Source organism: Mytilus trossulus, chromosome 5, assembly GCF_036588685.1.
Source record: "Mytilus trossulus isolate FHL-02 chromosome 5, PNRI_Mtr1.1.1.hap1, whole genome shotgun sequence".
Classification (NCBI taxonomy): Eukaryota; Metazoa; Mollusca; class Bivalvia; order Mytilida; family Mytilidae; genus Mytilus; species Mytilus trossulus.
In genome coordinates, this window is record NC_086377.1 from 58,939,643 (window position 1) to 58,956,147 (window position 16,505).

Genomic DNA, 16,505 nt, shown 5'->3' on the forward strand with positions numbered 1-16,505 from the left:
AAACGCCACAAAACCTGGGGATATTTCAGATGCTCCGGAAGGGTAAACAGATCCTGCTCCACATGTGTCGTCGTGTTGCTTATGTTATTACAAATCCGTTCAATAGTTTAATTCGTAGGTCACATTCGTTAATCTGTGGGGTCTTCGTGTTTTTAAATATTTAATCTGTTTCTATACCTATACTTAACCTTAATTCTCTGCTCGCCAGAAGTCGCATGAGGCATCTACGCTTCTTCCACCCTTTTCTATCTTTTGCCGCTGTTGTGGCTACGTTTCAAATTGTCCATCCTTGTTGGTTCCTTTCTCTCTCTGTTGTTCTTCTCGGTGTAGTTTTTGGCCTTCCTCTAAAAAATTTTCTTTCAGATGCCCATTGTACATAGCTGTTGTTGTCTCTTTCACTTTCTTTTATGTTTTATTTGATCTTTTTTTGACAAATAATGGATATTAAGTTTTTTTGAAAAGTTTGTTATTTCCTTTCAAATTAAAAAAAGAACTTAAATAAAATATTAATTTGTCTTTCTATCATTTTTAATTAGTATTCCATGTTTACCAAGTTTACGTTCAGGCAACACATACCACATATAGGACAATCTATTTGAAGATGCGCGTGATAAGGATGAAGGCCGTTACAATCATAATTGATTTCTAATCACTTAGCAGTGTCACCAAACAGATAGTCATTTGAACTGAGTCTATGCCATCGGACGATTTACTGGACATTTCATTGATGAGTTTATCACGACACACCTGTCTATTGATGGGCAAGTCTTCAATAAACAAAGCGGTGTAACCCCGCACAGTCAGGTGAAATAAACCAAGTAATACAATCAGATTTCCTACCTAACGTCGTCTTGCCATTTTGTAATATTTAAACAAACAAATATAAAAAATGTATACCAAAATATATAATGATTCTATTATGTTTATAGACAGTCTTAAACATATTCCTCCCCCTAAGTATTTGCCACTGGACATTGGAAAATATGTATGTATCAGTCACTGAACAATTTGTCTCGAAATATTTGTTGCCTTTATGAAGAAAATATAGAAGGCGAATGTTGAATTTGAATTTTAAGATAGAAACAGAAAATAGTTTATCAACCGATGTTAAATGTTAAGACATTATTTTAAAAGTTTAATAAAAGAGGGATGAAGGATACCAAAGTGACAGTCAAGCTCATAGATAAAAGATAAACTGAAAACGCCATGGCTGAAAAAAGAAAAAGACGAACAGACAAATAATATAAAACAAGATACAACATAAATAAACAGATTCTGCTATTATCTATATAAATCTTGAATCTATCCTTACCAAACTACATCAAGTAAATTGAAAAATCGCAAAATTAAATAGACGTGAAGTTGACTAGAGAGAGGAAAACGCGAAATAAAGTATCCGCGAAAATAAGTTGGTTTACAGTATGTCCGATCTACCTAGTTTTGGACATCAAAAGTGATTACGATCGTTATATTGTCAAGTTCGATTACCACTCTAAATCTTGTTATGCACTATAATGAACAAACTCCCTGAACTGCATTACTCGGTTAGAGAAAAGCGTAAAAAACATAAACCTTCAAGGCAAATTCAAAAAAAAGAATGCCGTAAAAAATCAAACGCTATTGACATTCATGTCAGCACCGAAGTGCTGACTATTGGGCTATTGATACCCTCGGGGACGAAACATCCGTCAACAGTGGCATCTGCGTGTTGTAAATAGTTACTAAAGGTACCATGCTTATAATTTAATACGCCAGACGCGCATTGCATGGTACGGTAAACATAAAACATATATCTACTACAAAGAATTATATTGCGACGATAATCCAAATACGAGGTAACACAATAAACTTACTTTTTTCACGAATATCAAGTCAGTAAGTGTTTTATTATACTGCAAGAGACAACAGATGATACATGTCGGAGTAAAATCATGTATCGTAATATAAATAGCAGAAACACAACCACACTGTTGAACGTCCAATTAATTAATATGTTTATGCTTAGACTACGCACTGACGTCAATCCTAGATACATGGGTCAAATGTGACGTCACAACTCATGGGATATTGCCAAAAGCATCCAATCCCGTTGCCCCATTTGAAATTGTGCAAAATATAATGACACTTGAAAGGTTTAATCGAGGTTCAATAGTTCAAAACTATTGATCGGTCAAATAGTTCAACGCTCACAATTTGAAAAATCGTCAAATTATTATGTATTTATTCTATATAAAATATGAAAACTGAGGTATTATAACCTTCATTTGGGTAATCACATTATCACAAATATTTTCACAGCACACATAATCATAAATAATTTGTGTAAACAAGGTAACCAAATTATCAAAAGAATTATCTTAGACTTTCAAATAATAAAATAATCATGAATAATTTGGTTTGGTAATTAAATAATCACTATAGATACGGCTAATAAATCACAAAAAACCATGATGAGGCTAAATAATCGTAAACATTCTTTGACGTGTAATTACAACTATAACTTAAAGATATGTTATGTAAGACATTATGCTGGTGGATATGTCTGACAAATCATTACGACAACTTCCATTTCGTGATCAGCAGTGTAAATACATACAGGTGAATGACTCTTCATACATTTGCAGTAGAACACGTGCACATACTTGATGTCTTTATTAAGAACATGTTAACGCATCCTTATTTGCTCGACCTTGAAACATAACAGATTTTTCGATAATCTTGGAGTTTCACGTTCTGCATAGTAATGTCCGATTTTGTCATTAACAAGAAGACTTATACATCTTTAAAATCAATATGCAAGCAATTATACAGAACATCAAGTATTATATTTGTAAAGGAAGAGGAACGAAAGATACCAAAAGGACAGTTAAACTCATAAATCTAAAACAAACTCACAACGCCTTGGCTAAAAATGAAAAAAACAAACAGAAAAACAATAGTACACATGACACAACATAGAAAAATAAACAACACGAACCCCACCAAAAACTAGGGATGGTCTCAGGTGCTCCGGAAAGATAAGCAGATCCTGTTCCACATGTGGCATCCGTCGTGTTACTTATGTGATTACAAATACGGTAAATAGTCTAATTCGGTAGGTCACATTCATGAAAACAACATTTTTCTAAGACTGTAATAAATTGATTATATATGAATAAAGAGTTTTGAGACTGTAGTGAATATTTGTTTTTGCTAGCATGCTTTCTTTTCTATTGAGCACTTATACCACTACTCATCGAGTGGTAATACACTTTATCGCTATTTGTCCAACACTACTGCATATCACACAGGTTCCCGTAAAATTTTGACGATATAATAAAAAATATCTAAAATTAAAATGGAAAAGTGATTGTTGTATATCGTCAATTGTTTAAGAGGGACTGATTATTGGGTCAGCCGGGAATAGCGATAAGGTGTATGCAACTAAGGAGTACGACAACAGTACGTTAACTAAGAATTGAACCAATCAAAATGGCGGATTTTGTGTGTTAAGCACACAGTGTGTACTTTGAGTACTGGGTAAGTTTTATGAGCGAGACTCCTGGTTTATTGTTTCTTGCTGGTTTTTGTTGCAACCTATTGTCGGTCCGTCTTCAATTTGTTTTCTATACTGTCTTTGCTATTTTCTACCTATTTTTTTATTGCTGTTTACTTTTAACATTTAATCATGTTCATTGAAGGATACTATTTTCATTTTCTTTAATTTAAAGACATTTGGAAACAACGGTATATATATACATATATATTAAGTGTATATTTTGCACCCGATGACGCAGGTAATACACTGTTTAAAATATGTTCTAGTACATTACTAGACGACAGTGTTTACTATGTAATTTAATTGAATAGCAAGTTTCGATTGACATGTATAGACCTTGAGTTATTCATAATGTTTTTTTCCGTTCTTAGCTCATCGCATATATTCCAGATTTTCAAAAAGTTTTGATTAATAATAAAAAAATCATTTGTTAAATCTTTCGTTAAATATGAAAAATACATCGAAGGTATGTTTTTCATGGCAGTTATTCGATAAAAACTTATATCAATATTTATTTATTGGATTATTTAACATAATTTGATTTTGATTCTCAAATGACCTCAAAATAAGTAACCACTTATTTCAATTATCGCATCTTTCAGCGGAAACTTTGAAATAAATATGTATTCTCGATGTATTGAAGACCTCTTGGTGACTTTCTGCTGTTGTCTGTTCTATGGTCGGGTTGTTGTCTCTTTTACATATTCCTCATTTTCATTCTCAATTTTATTTAATGGAAAATTAAACAAAAATACAATAAATATATAGCTGAATTTGTGAAATGACCCCTTTTAAAGAAAATTTCGCCTTAACTTTTTTTACATAGTTTTGTGTTTTTACTTCTGTACCAGAACATATAAGAATAGAAAGCAAAAATTTAACAAACAAGTTAAATTACAATTAAGTCATATTTTGATTCGGCGGTGCCCTTTAAAGATAGTTTGTACTAGTTTCCTACCAAGGCCATACGATTTTCGTCAGCGCATAACACGTGTATATTGCATAATGTCTGCTTCGAATCGTAAAGTACTAATCGACGTCTGCAGGCCTGCATGTGATAGGAAAAAACTACAAAAATATCGAACTGAAATAAAAATTTAAATTTGAAAGTCCGGAACTAAATTGGCACAATCAAAATCTTAAACACATAAAATGAATGGAATAAGTGAATGGATGTCTACATTAACGATGTTGTATTAATTAGCCTCGTTTTCATTTTAGCCTCGTGTTCATCCCGAAGGCTTATCTTCCTCAATACACCATATATAAGTATCGTGAATGTATATTTATCTTGACAGGGAAACCGCCGACATAACAGGTAAATCAATTCTCCGCTTTGCAATTTAAATTTTTCGCAGTTGAATATTAGTAAAGAAAATTATTATACTAACTAAATGACAAAATGCCTAAAACAAGAAAATAAATTCTCCGCATTGCAATTTAAAACTTCGGCAGTTGAATTTGCGCAATGAAAATTATTATATTAACTTAATGATAAAATGCAAAAAACAGGTAAATCAATTCTTCGCTTTGCAATTCAAAAGTTTCCTTGTTGAATTTAAGTAAAAAAAAATATTATACTAACTAAATGCGAAAAAAAACCCATTTTTTTTAAATTGTTATTTGGATGAAGAGTTGTCTCATTGGCACTCACACCACATCTTCCTATATCTATATGATTGGAATAAAATTGTTTTTGTTCAAATCAAATTCAATTTTATAGTTCTGGATTCGGTTTCACAAACCAAGTTTTTTTTTTGAGTGTAAAATCGACTCCTGGTTATAGAATAAATGAGTTTTTAAAAGAAATGAGTATTTTTATTTTGGCTCTTCTTTTTTACTCTTGATTAATTTATGGTAGAAAGTGCAAGGAACTACTGTAAGCAACTAGTTTTCACGAGCTATTCATTATCGCGTATTTCGCAAGTAAAATATAACGCGAATATGAATCGTCGTGAACATGTTAAAATTGAATTCTCAACTACTGTAAACCAACTTATTTTCGAGGATACTTTATTTCGCGTTTCACTCTTTCTTGACCACTTCGCGGCTATTAAACTTGGCGATTTTCTCATATACTTTATGAAGTTAAAAAAGGAAAGAACCAAGTTGTACATATTCGCGACGATTTATGTTCGCGTTATTTTTCTACTCGCGAAAGTCGCGAAAATAAATCGCTCGTGAAAATAAGTTGGTTGACAGTCTTAAACTACACTAAGTAAATATGAAAATCGTTAATATTATTCAATGAATTGGACTAGAAAGGGTTAAACTGAAAATAAAGTATGGCCGACAGTAATTAGGTTTGCAGGATATATTGTTTTTTGCGTTTTGACTATAATTTGATGTAATTTCGCTAAAAAAACATATAAAAAAATTAAATTAAAAAACATATTATTGTTACACGTATACTTGAAAAAATCACAGATGCAAAACTATTATTTTCTAAAATAAGCGATTAAGTCCCGACTTAACTGTATATTGTATATTGATATAGACTTGTGGAGTATAAGTACTGTGAAATTTATCAGTTCTATTTTTAACGGTTTACATGTTTAGAAATAAAAGCTTTCTAAACTAAGTTTTAATGACCGTTCTTTATATATGCTTTTTGACTGTTTTGTGGTTAATGTGGGAAATAAATATTTATAATTTTCAATTATCTAACACATCATATTTGTTCTATAGAATTTGCCTCGTTTATTTAATGACAAAACAACATCGTGTATCTGTAGTTAAAAGCTTATTTCGCATCTACAACAATTTTGCTTTTATTAACCATTTCCTCTATATATAATTGTGTCAATATAACTTAAATAACTTAACTCTCATTTTAGTTTTAAGATATTTTATTTGGTTTGTGTTTTATATTTCGATACATTTAAAGTCTCCATGATTGTCCTTTTGCAATGTGTTACGTATGTGAAATATATGTAACAAGTGTGTTACATTTTAATGTTGTATTTCTGTTGTGTCGTAGTTCTCTTATATTTGATGCGATTCCCTCAGTTTTAAATTTGTAACTCGGATTTGTTTTTTCTCTATAGATTTATGAATTTCGAACAGCGTTATACTACTGTTGTCTTTATTTGTTCCCTGAATCGGATATCTTCGATAATACAAATGCTGCAAAGTAAAGGATTCATACCAATTATGTAAAAGTTATATCACATATACTTTGTTTTCAATTCTGAAGTGCATGACATAATTTTGCTTTACTTATTTAGCTAAATTTGATTTTTTTTAACGTGTTTAAGTTCAAGTTTTAATGACAGCATATAATTAATTGAAACAAAACAATTCTCATGCTGTAAGGGGAACACTTATTCAATATTTTTGGATGTCATTTTCTGTACCCTCCTTGCTACTCTCCCCTCTCTCCCGAAAAAAAACGTAGACAATAAGTGTATAAGTGTACATAAATTTAAAAGTGCAGACTAAAAAGAGGGAGAGACATGCAGGTAACATTCAGTTTCAGAATAATTTCTTAAATTATGTTTTTCAATAAATTTATGTATATTCAATTTACATGAATAGTATTTATAAGAAATATAATTGTTCTGGTGGATGGAAATTCAATTAGATTGGGTCTAAGTAGACATTTTTTCAGCATTTTATAATAATTAAACTAGGCTAATCCGTTTTACTCAAGGTACGACCCAAATATCATTAATGACAGTGTTCAATACGCCGTTTCAGAATCTAATGCATCCTGGGTAATATTTTTAAAAGCGTACACCAAAGCGTTTTGATTGGTTTAAAACGTTATAAACAATGGAAATTCAACCAATGACGTAACGTTATTTTCACTTTGGGGTACGAACAATGAAATTACCTATGATGCTTTAGATTCTGAAACGGCCAATTCCGATACAATTAGTTTGCCGTCTAATCATATATTATCAAACATACATTGTTGATAAAAACTATACTTTGGGTTTATTTATTTTCATTGGTAACAATTTTCGTGGATAAAAGGAAACTTGTTTGTTCGTGTATATTTAAATTGTTTAAATTGTGGTTTTGCAGAGGTCTGCTTACAAGCCTATTGGAAATTTGTCATGTGTTGATCATTTGATTTCGTGGTTTACACTTTGAACGACAAAATTATGTTTATGTCTACCTGTGCGAATTTTAAACGCTCATTTTTACACCAGTACTGAAAACTTTCTATCCTTTACGGGTAGACTTTACATAGATAAATTAAGTCATATAAGAAAAGCAAAATGAGTATGTTAAATTTGATGTATGCCTTTTTGTGATTCTTCGTTACATTTGTTGTTTTTATAGTGATATTAAGATGATAACACAATATTGACTGTTGTACCCCTATTTTTGACATTTTTATTCTTTGAATATGTTTGTTTTGTTCATGCATCGTTGACAGTGTTATGGAATTTGATGCGACTGTCATACAAGTGAGAGGTTTAGCTAGCTATAAAACCAGGTTCAATCCACCATTTTCTACATTAGAAAATGCCTGTACCAAGTCAGGAATATGACAGTTGTTATCTATTCGTTTGATGTGTTTGGACTTTTAATTTTGCCTTTTGATTTTTGGTTTTCCTTTTTGAATTTTCCTCGGAGTTCAGTATTTTTGTGCTTTTACTTTTTACCTGTACCCACAAAATCCACAAGAAAATGGTACCAAACGAATAATGAGGAATCCACAGTATATTTTTCCTTTGCAAGCCAAGACCTGTCAAGTTAAACAATTTGCTATAGATAATGTATGTATTCATCTATTTTGAAAGTATTGATTTTAAAATTAATTATAAAAGGCCTTTTGTATTTCTATATTATAGATGGCGTATTTTAAGCTGACCATCCTTGTCATAACGATCGTTATTGGATTACAGCATGGTCCGGTCCATGTTAGCTGTCAGTTTTTTCCACCGGCACCTGGAATAGGTGCATTTCAACCACCAGGAATACCCCCAGCTCTCCCCCCAAATGCAAGGTTAATTCCTATACCGGTACCTGTACCTCAACGAATTCCTAGACGAGGTGACGATGACAGAAGACGACAAATTGTACTAGTGAACGGCGGGGGACCCGGACCTTTTCCACAAATTGGAGGAGGAATGGGTTTGCTTGGAGCGTTGTTGCCCCTGCTAATTTTATCCGCGTTATGTAAGTACAACTGATGTCTGAAATGTGACCAAGATAACTTTAAGGTGGCCCATAACACTACAGGGAGATAACTCTGTAAAATATCATCTGGACTTTTTAATCATGTTCTGATGTTTTAAGAAATATTAAGCTTCACGACGATAAAAATGCGTGTCTGTCTAAACTATATATATCAAATGATTTTTTTCCCGATAAAGTGTGTGTTTCAATTTTATTTAAATCTCTTATTTTTCTTATTTAAATAAATAATATCAAATTAATTTAGATATTGAGGTTAAATTTAATAATTTCCATATTTATTAGCCTACAATAATTGAATTTATCCAAATTCAAATTATTCCAATCATTAAAGATTTCTGCAAATGAAAATTACTATAGTTATCAAAGGTATCAGGATTATAATTTAATACGCCAGACGCATGTTTTGTCTACATAAGACTCATCAGTGACGCTCAGATCAAAAAAGTTTTAAAGCCAAATAAGAATATAGTTGAAAGGCATTGAGGACCAGAAATTCCCAAACGATGTGCCAAATACGGCTAAGGTAATCTATTCCTGAGATAAGATTACTTTTTCCAAAACTTTAAAGTTTTGTCAAGGGGAAACGAGAATCTATAAGGTACAAAAAACAGGCAGTAAAATGTAATACCAGAATGTTTATTGTGTTAATTGTTCCTTTGATACTATAAATATAATTAAAATTAAATAAAAAAAAAATCCGAACTTCAAAGAAAATCGGAAACGGAAATTGCGTAATTAAATGTAAAACTCAAAATTTAAACACAACAAACGAAAAGATTAAACATCTCCCAATTGATACGACATTCCAGTGCTTGCATTTCCTATCATGATTTTCTTGGTAGAGAGTTGCTGCTCACAAAGAAACTTTTAAACCAAGAGTTCCAAATGGTGCAGTTGAAATCATCTCTTCGTAAATTTTACGGTGGCCATCACGAGTTGGTTGACCATTATGATATACCCGTTTCACAAATGATATCGGATATGTTCCTCACGTCGTAGCTACAATCCCCTTCCCTTTCATGAATGTGACCTACCGAATTAAAATATTGACCGGATTTGTTATAACATAAGCAACACGACGGTTGCCACATGTGGAGCAGGATCTGTTTAACCTTCCGGAGCACATGATATCACCCCTAGTTTTTGGTGGGGTCCGTGTTGCTTATTCTATAGTTTTCTTTGTCCTGTCATGTGTTCTATCGTTTTTCTGTTTGTATATTTTTTATTTTTAGCCATGCGTTGTCAGTTTGTTTTCGACATATGAGCTTGACTGTCCCTCTGGTATCTTTCGTCCATTTTTTATAATTTTAAAATTCCTTCATAAAAGCATTTCTAGGTGTAGAAAATGACTGATTCAGCATTCTTATATAGCTTTTTAAATCCCCCCATGTATGAAAGGACTTTTGATTATGTATCTTCTATAAATGGAAATGTATTGTGTAGTTGTGTCATGATTTTTAGGGGCCCTTAATTAGAAGTTGAAGAAATTTGAACTTTGATCTTATTATTATTATTATTATTATTATTATTATTATTATTATTATTATTATTATTATTATTATTATTATTATTATTATTATTATTATTATTTACAATATTTATATAGCGCATTATCTAATTAAAATTACTATAAGCGCTTTACATAGATCAATCAATGCAGTTAAAAAAAAGGTGTTAAACATTAAAACAATCAATGCAATAAGAATGAAATAAAATTTAGAAACACATATAAAAAAACCAAAAAAGGATCAGAAAAATTAAAAAATAAATTATCATAATTGAAAGGCATATTATACTACAACGAAAATTAAAGTTAAAAGGTCATTGTCAGTATAAAAAGTTACATGTAATCACTGAAAGCGAGTCTAAAATACTGGGTTTTCAAATTTTTCTTAAAAAGTTCGATTGAGTTTTCATTTCTTAGATGGCTAGGAAGTAATGTTGTTAACTCATTATGTTGTTATTCTAGTGGGATCATTTCCAATTCCTACACCTGCACCTCCAGTAGTAGCACCAAGTAAGTATTCAACTTGAATTATAGTAATTTCGTACCCTTGCCATTTCGTACCATGGAAAAAACCATTACGTACCTCATAGCCGATTTATATGTAATACCAATTTGTACCTCGTGGAAGATTTATATGTATACCGTTTCGTATCTCAAGGCGATTTATATGTAATACCAATTCGTACCTCGTGGACGATTTATATGTATACCGTTTCGTATCTCAAGGACGATTTATATGTAATACCAATTCGTACCTCGTGGAAGATTTATATGTATACCATTTCTTACCTCTTGGAAGATTTATATGTATACCATTTCGTACCTCATGGAAGATTTATATGTGTGCCTTTTTTTTTACCTCGTAGACGATATATATGTATACCATTTCCTACCTTTTTATTTTTAAAATGATAAGCTTACCTTTTCCAATTGTCTTAATCCCCTCGATGGTCTCATGGAAGCCTGTTCGGGAGGCTGTGGGTTCGAACCCCGGCAATGTCAAACCAAAGCTTTAAAATTTGATACCGGGTAAACGGATATGTCTTCCACTAGACTGTTACCTTGTGTCACCCATGATTGTCTTGAAGAGGTTTTCAAAACATTTAGTTTATTAATGGCAATGGCTACTTTTTACTTTAAGGTAGATTAAACTTAGTTGAGGAAGATAACTCTTTAAATCAGTTATGCGTTTTAAAAAGTCAAATTTCATCAATGTATTTTAAGCATTTAACTGAAACAGATCAGAAATAATCCATGTGTCCTAGAAGGTTAGAATATAATTATGAAAATGGCTGACACCAACATAGTGTTGATTTTAAGAGTTATTTTTCTTAACCTAGGTCACCCTCCTTAAATGTCATATAAAGACAAACAAGTACAAAGTTCAAGAGCATTGAGGACCCGAAATGCCAAAAAGTTGTGCCAAATAAGTCTAAGCTAATCTTTTCCTGGGATAAGAAAATCCTTAGTTTTTCGAAAATTCAAAGATTGTAAACAGGAATTCTAAAAAAATGACCATATAATGGATCATCATGTCAACATCGAAGTTCTAACTACTCGGCTGTTTATACGAAACGTCAGGTATGACGGTGTTTGTTACGCGTAATGAATCTCCAATACATTTTTTTCATGTGAAAAGGGAGAGGGTACATAAATCTAGGTTGGAACATGTTTTGTCGATTCTTAGCATAGCGAGTTATTTTTTAATTGTGTACCGCATTTTTATATGGTATTTCGAATAGACAGAAATTTTTTCATAAGTCATTGCTTATAATTTAATTCTTAATTCCATTTTACACTGACGTAAATCATGACGAAACGTTGACGACGTCACGGTCACATGACAAATTATGATTACGAGCTGATGAACAAAATACCGTCAGCCAATCAGAAGACACGTTCCATCCAAATTAGAAAATTAGAGGAGAAATAAACATTGAAAATGAATGCATTATTATATATCTAAATACTTTAATACAATTTGACCTGAAATTCACTTAAAAGCGGTTTAAATTAGTATCCCGCCAAAATAATTTCCACCAATTTGCACATGCAATGGTATCGTTTAAAAGTTTGAATCCGACAAAAATTACCGACACAATATTTGGTAACGTTACTTAAGGAAAATCGCGAAATTTTGCACACGCCAAAAAAAACCGGTTATATAGGATTGCAAACAAAATGCAACATATTTTTGGGTTATTTTTTTCTATTTCAGCTCCTCCTGGAGTTAGCGTTATTGTTGCCCTAGGTGGCTAAATTGTGTGTGCTAAAAGATATATATTGCGTGTATCCCACGTGTGTTTTATGCTAATATATAGCAAATGTATCAAATAACGGAGTTATTATAGGATTAAATACATTTTTTTCTAGAGGTTATTGTTGAGTAAACCGGGGCGATTAACTCACAAACTGAATAAATAAAAGTCCTTTGACTTTTATGTTAAGTTTGTGAGTTAGAGACCCGGTTTTCACATCAATTAAAATGTGTTAAATCCTTATTATTCTTCAGCCAAACATGCGCGATTATTAATTTACATTATTACTTTGATGGCTCCTATATGTACCATCAGAAACACAATCGCATGTCGTAACTAAGGAGTACGCCGCCTTTTTGACTTTCTAAAAAACTTAAATGTCCGATAAATGCAGCAGAATCTAAAATTAAATAGCACCTACCTCAAAAACTTCATTTTAATTAGATACTATCCGAATTTGAAGCGTACAAGTAACGAAATAGTCTTCCGTCTGAAAGTTTCCAATCGTATGACGTTGTGTTTTGCCTTGACGTAAATTTGCCAAATCATACGTGAAATTTCCCGGAATCTTTTTATAAATTTTATTTTTATACATTTTCGAAGCTTTATTGGATTTATTTATTTATTTGATTTCTTTCTTTCTTGTGTTATATATGCATAAGAATAGAAACAACTGTTATGCAATTGTTTTATAATCTCAACTTGCTGAAAATTCCAATATCCCTGCAAGAATGTGTATCGTGCATGAATAGATAAAGAAAGTAGTTTCGGAAACAGTTGGAGGCAGGTCACGGTTTGACGCCAAGTTTATCAGCAACAATAAAGTCACGTGACCGTGAAAATTCAGTGAAAAAACGGGCGAGACAAACCTCATTTTAACTCACTTAATACTATTGTCGTAATAAAAACTTATTGACCTAACTAAATTTGAGTATCCATTGTTTATTCTCGTCAAATCTCACACATTAAATCAAAGTCTTTTCTTCTTTATTTTATATGCAAACTTGGAGTTTGGGTGAAAATTGTCAAGTCTCCTGATCGAAAAATGATGGGCTGAAGTTAAATTTAATAAAGCATCTCATTAAGACAAACACTCATATGAATATCTCGGCAATAGAATGTTGGATACGCAAACGTCAACGTCAATTGATTTCAAACGAAGCGGTGGTTTTTATGCCGATTTGTGCAAGTGGTTATATATCTCCCCTTAATATCACCAGTCAAAAATAAAAACTCAGCAAAATGCATAAACATTAAAAAAGGAGTTTTCTTTACAAAAATTAGAAAGAAAATAAACGAAACTCGATTTATAACTATTTTATGATAATATAAAGAAGAGAAACTTCCCTATTTTTCAGAGAAGGACTAAATGTAAAAAATTAAAAGACAAAATAATACTGTAGTAAAAAAAAACAATTCAGAAATGTGGATAATGACACCTACATGTAAAATTAAAACCTAGCTATATTAAAAGAAATTTAATAGTAAAATATAGAAAAGGGATATTTACCCAAAAAATTTACAGAAATTCTGTAAAAAATATGCTTTAAATTATAAGTGAAAGTGACATAATTTTGAATTTCAGAATCATTATTATTGTAAAATTAAACTATTAGATTAGCTTGCACAGTAGCCCTTTGTCTTATTTCTCAGGGTATTTTATAGATTATGAAAGTAAATTTTTGGGAAAAAAATGGGACTTCTTTTGAAATGGTTGCTGTATCAGCTGCTTTAATTACATATTTATAAACAAAGTATTATATATATACTTTACCTGAATAATAGTAATAGGAAATGAAATGAAACTGGTGGGACAAATTTTGTGCATTTTACTTCAATAATGATCAATGATGCTTAAATTTTACAAGAATTTGCCATTTGAATAAACTCAATTTTGTAACGACACATCTCTATGAATTAACTTCTTGTTTGGCTGATTTGGCTTGATAAGCTAGTTTTTGCTCTTATAACTATAAAATTGAGAATGGAAATATAGATTCCTCAGTAAAGAGATGATAATATTAGCAAGATTTTATTAACTGACCTTCATATCCTTTTTTCATATGTTTCTTTCCTACAGAATTTTCTTTGTGCATAAAGGATTTTCTATTGCTTTGTTTGTGCTTTTGTCCATCCATACAGTAGGCTATCAATAATTTGTCAGATCTGTCCAAATTTTCCAAGTCGTTTAGCTTTAAACGCAAGTTTGTTTTTTTTCACTTTCCAATGTGTAATTTTTTACTATGCACATGACCCTGACACATATTTTTTTATAAAATTTACATGACATATGTTGAAAAAAAGAAAACAATGTCACCGTCAATTTGTGTAGGGGGTCAAAAGGGGTTTTAGTTACTTTAAAATACAAGTATCGTATGGATTTGTGAAACTCCACAACTTTTAATCAAAATTTCATTCATGTCTTTAATAAAATCAGTATTTTAGAGCTCTTTGAAAGAGGTACAATGCAAAAAAGCTAAACTTCACTGTTTTAAAGTAGAACGTAGCTAAAACCAGATACAAATTGACATGGCTGGTGGTCACTAAAATTAAGGTATAAAGGTAAAAAATGATAGCTTCAAAACAGTGTATAAATTTGAAATAGGTTTCCCGGTTTCATTTAATATCATAATCGTTCTTTTCTGTATTTGGATACGCAAACGTCAAATTCGGAAAAATCGGATTTTTTTTTTTGGCGAACAAAAAAGATGGCTATTTTTTTTAAGAACGGACAGGATAAAGGATTAGCAATAACAAGCTATTTTTTGTAATGTTTGTATGTCGTAAAGAATTTATATTGGTCACAAAACCTACACATTTTAAAATGTAATTATAATAAAAGCAAGACAAGTTCCAAAAAATACTTTAAACGTCAATCTTTTAGCCGATTGATTTGGCGGACTTTTTGACGTTACGGACGACTGTACCGCCACCTAATTAATTCCCCCTGCTAGTGTTGCTGATAGACCATGACGACAATGGCCGTATCGAAGGACTTGGTTTCCAACTGAAATATGGTTTATCGAAGTGTAAACCAAGAGAAAAATTATAATTGACCAATCCAGTTCAAGTATTTATAGATATGCAAATGATATAAGAATTATTTGATTTTAGTGCAAAGTCAATGATAAAGAATGCGTACTTAAACTGTTGGTCTTTCTTGTTTTCAAATATAAAGGGTACTATTCTAGAACATATGATCTGAACATCAATCCTAGTGCAAGCTTATGCTAATAGGTACATTGTAGTCCACATTAGTACAAAGTTAGTACTTAGATAGTAACAGACTGTCAAATAGTTATCAAAGGTACCAGGATTATAATATAGTACGCAAGACGCGAACTTAAGATATTAATGTCTTTTTATTTCTATTTCAGCACCTGCAGCGCCTGTTGTAGTTACCGTTCTTGTTACCCCACCAGGGTAGATAAAATGTTTGTGATAAAATATATATTGTGTGTACCCAACGTGTGTGTTTTTGCGATAATAAATCAGTATAATTCAATAATCTTAACTTATTAATACACAGGTGTGATAAGTAAAATCCCTAAAATACTAACCTCCGATAGGAATTCAAAACGGGAATTCCCTAATCAATTGACAAAATCAGAAGACCAAAACACATAAAAACCCAATTTGATAACAACTATCATATTCCAGATTTGGCACAGGCATTTTCTTAAATGGTAAGTTTTAACCTGGTTTTCTACCTAGCTAGACCTTTCATTTGTATAAAGCGAGATTTTTGAAAATCTTTTTTTTTATATGAGTTATATTTGATTTGTCTTTGTCATTCCCATGACACAAGTCGTGCCCTCCCTTTCCGAAGGCAGCAGTCTATTTGAAAATTATAAGACACTCTCAAATTTAAATAATTTTCAATTGACCCAAAATCATCCGTTTTGAATTTTCCTTGGAGTTCGATGTTTTTGTTATTCTACTTTTATTTTTTGAAGACGATAAACTTTTTTAATTACTGTGGATTCATTATTATTCGTTGGATACCAATTTTCGTGGATTTCATGAGAACAGACGAGCCACGAAATTA

The 16,505-nt window shown here is 31.4% G+C and overlaps 1 protein-coding gene across 1 annotated transcript; it reads left to right on the forward strand.

Moving 5' to 3' along the window:
- Positions 1-4,718: 4,718 nt before the first annotated feature.
- LOC134719756 (uncharacterized) lies at positions 4,719-15,965 on the forward strand. The gene is made up of 4 exons (XM_063582716.1): positions 4,719-4,856; positions 8,344-8,671; positions 10,662-10,709; positions 15,835-15,965. Exons 2-4 carry the CDS (start codon positions 8,344-8,346, stop codon positions 15,882-15,884), a joined length of 426 nt encoding a protein of 141 aa, XP_063438786.1. The 5' UTR covers positions 4,719-4,856; the 3' UTR covers positions 15,885-15,965.
- Positions 15,966-16,505: the final 540 nt, after the last annotated feature.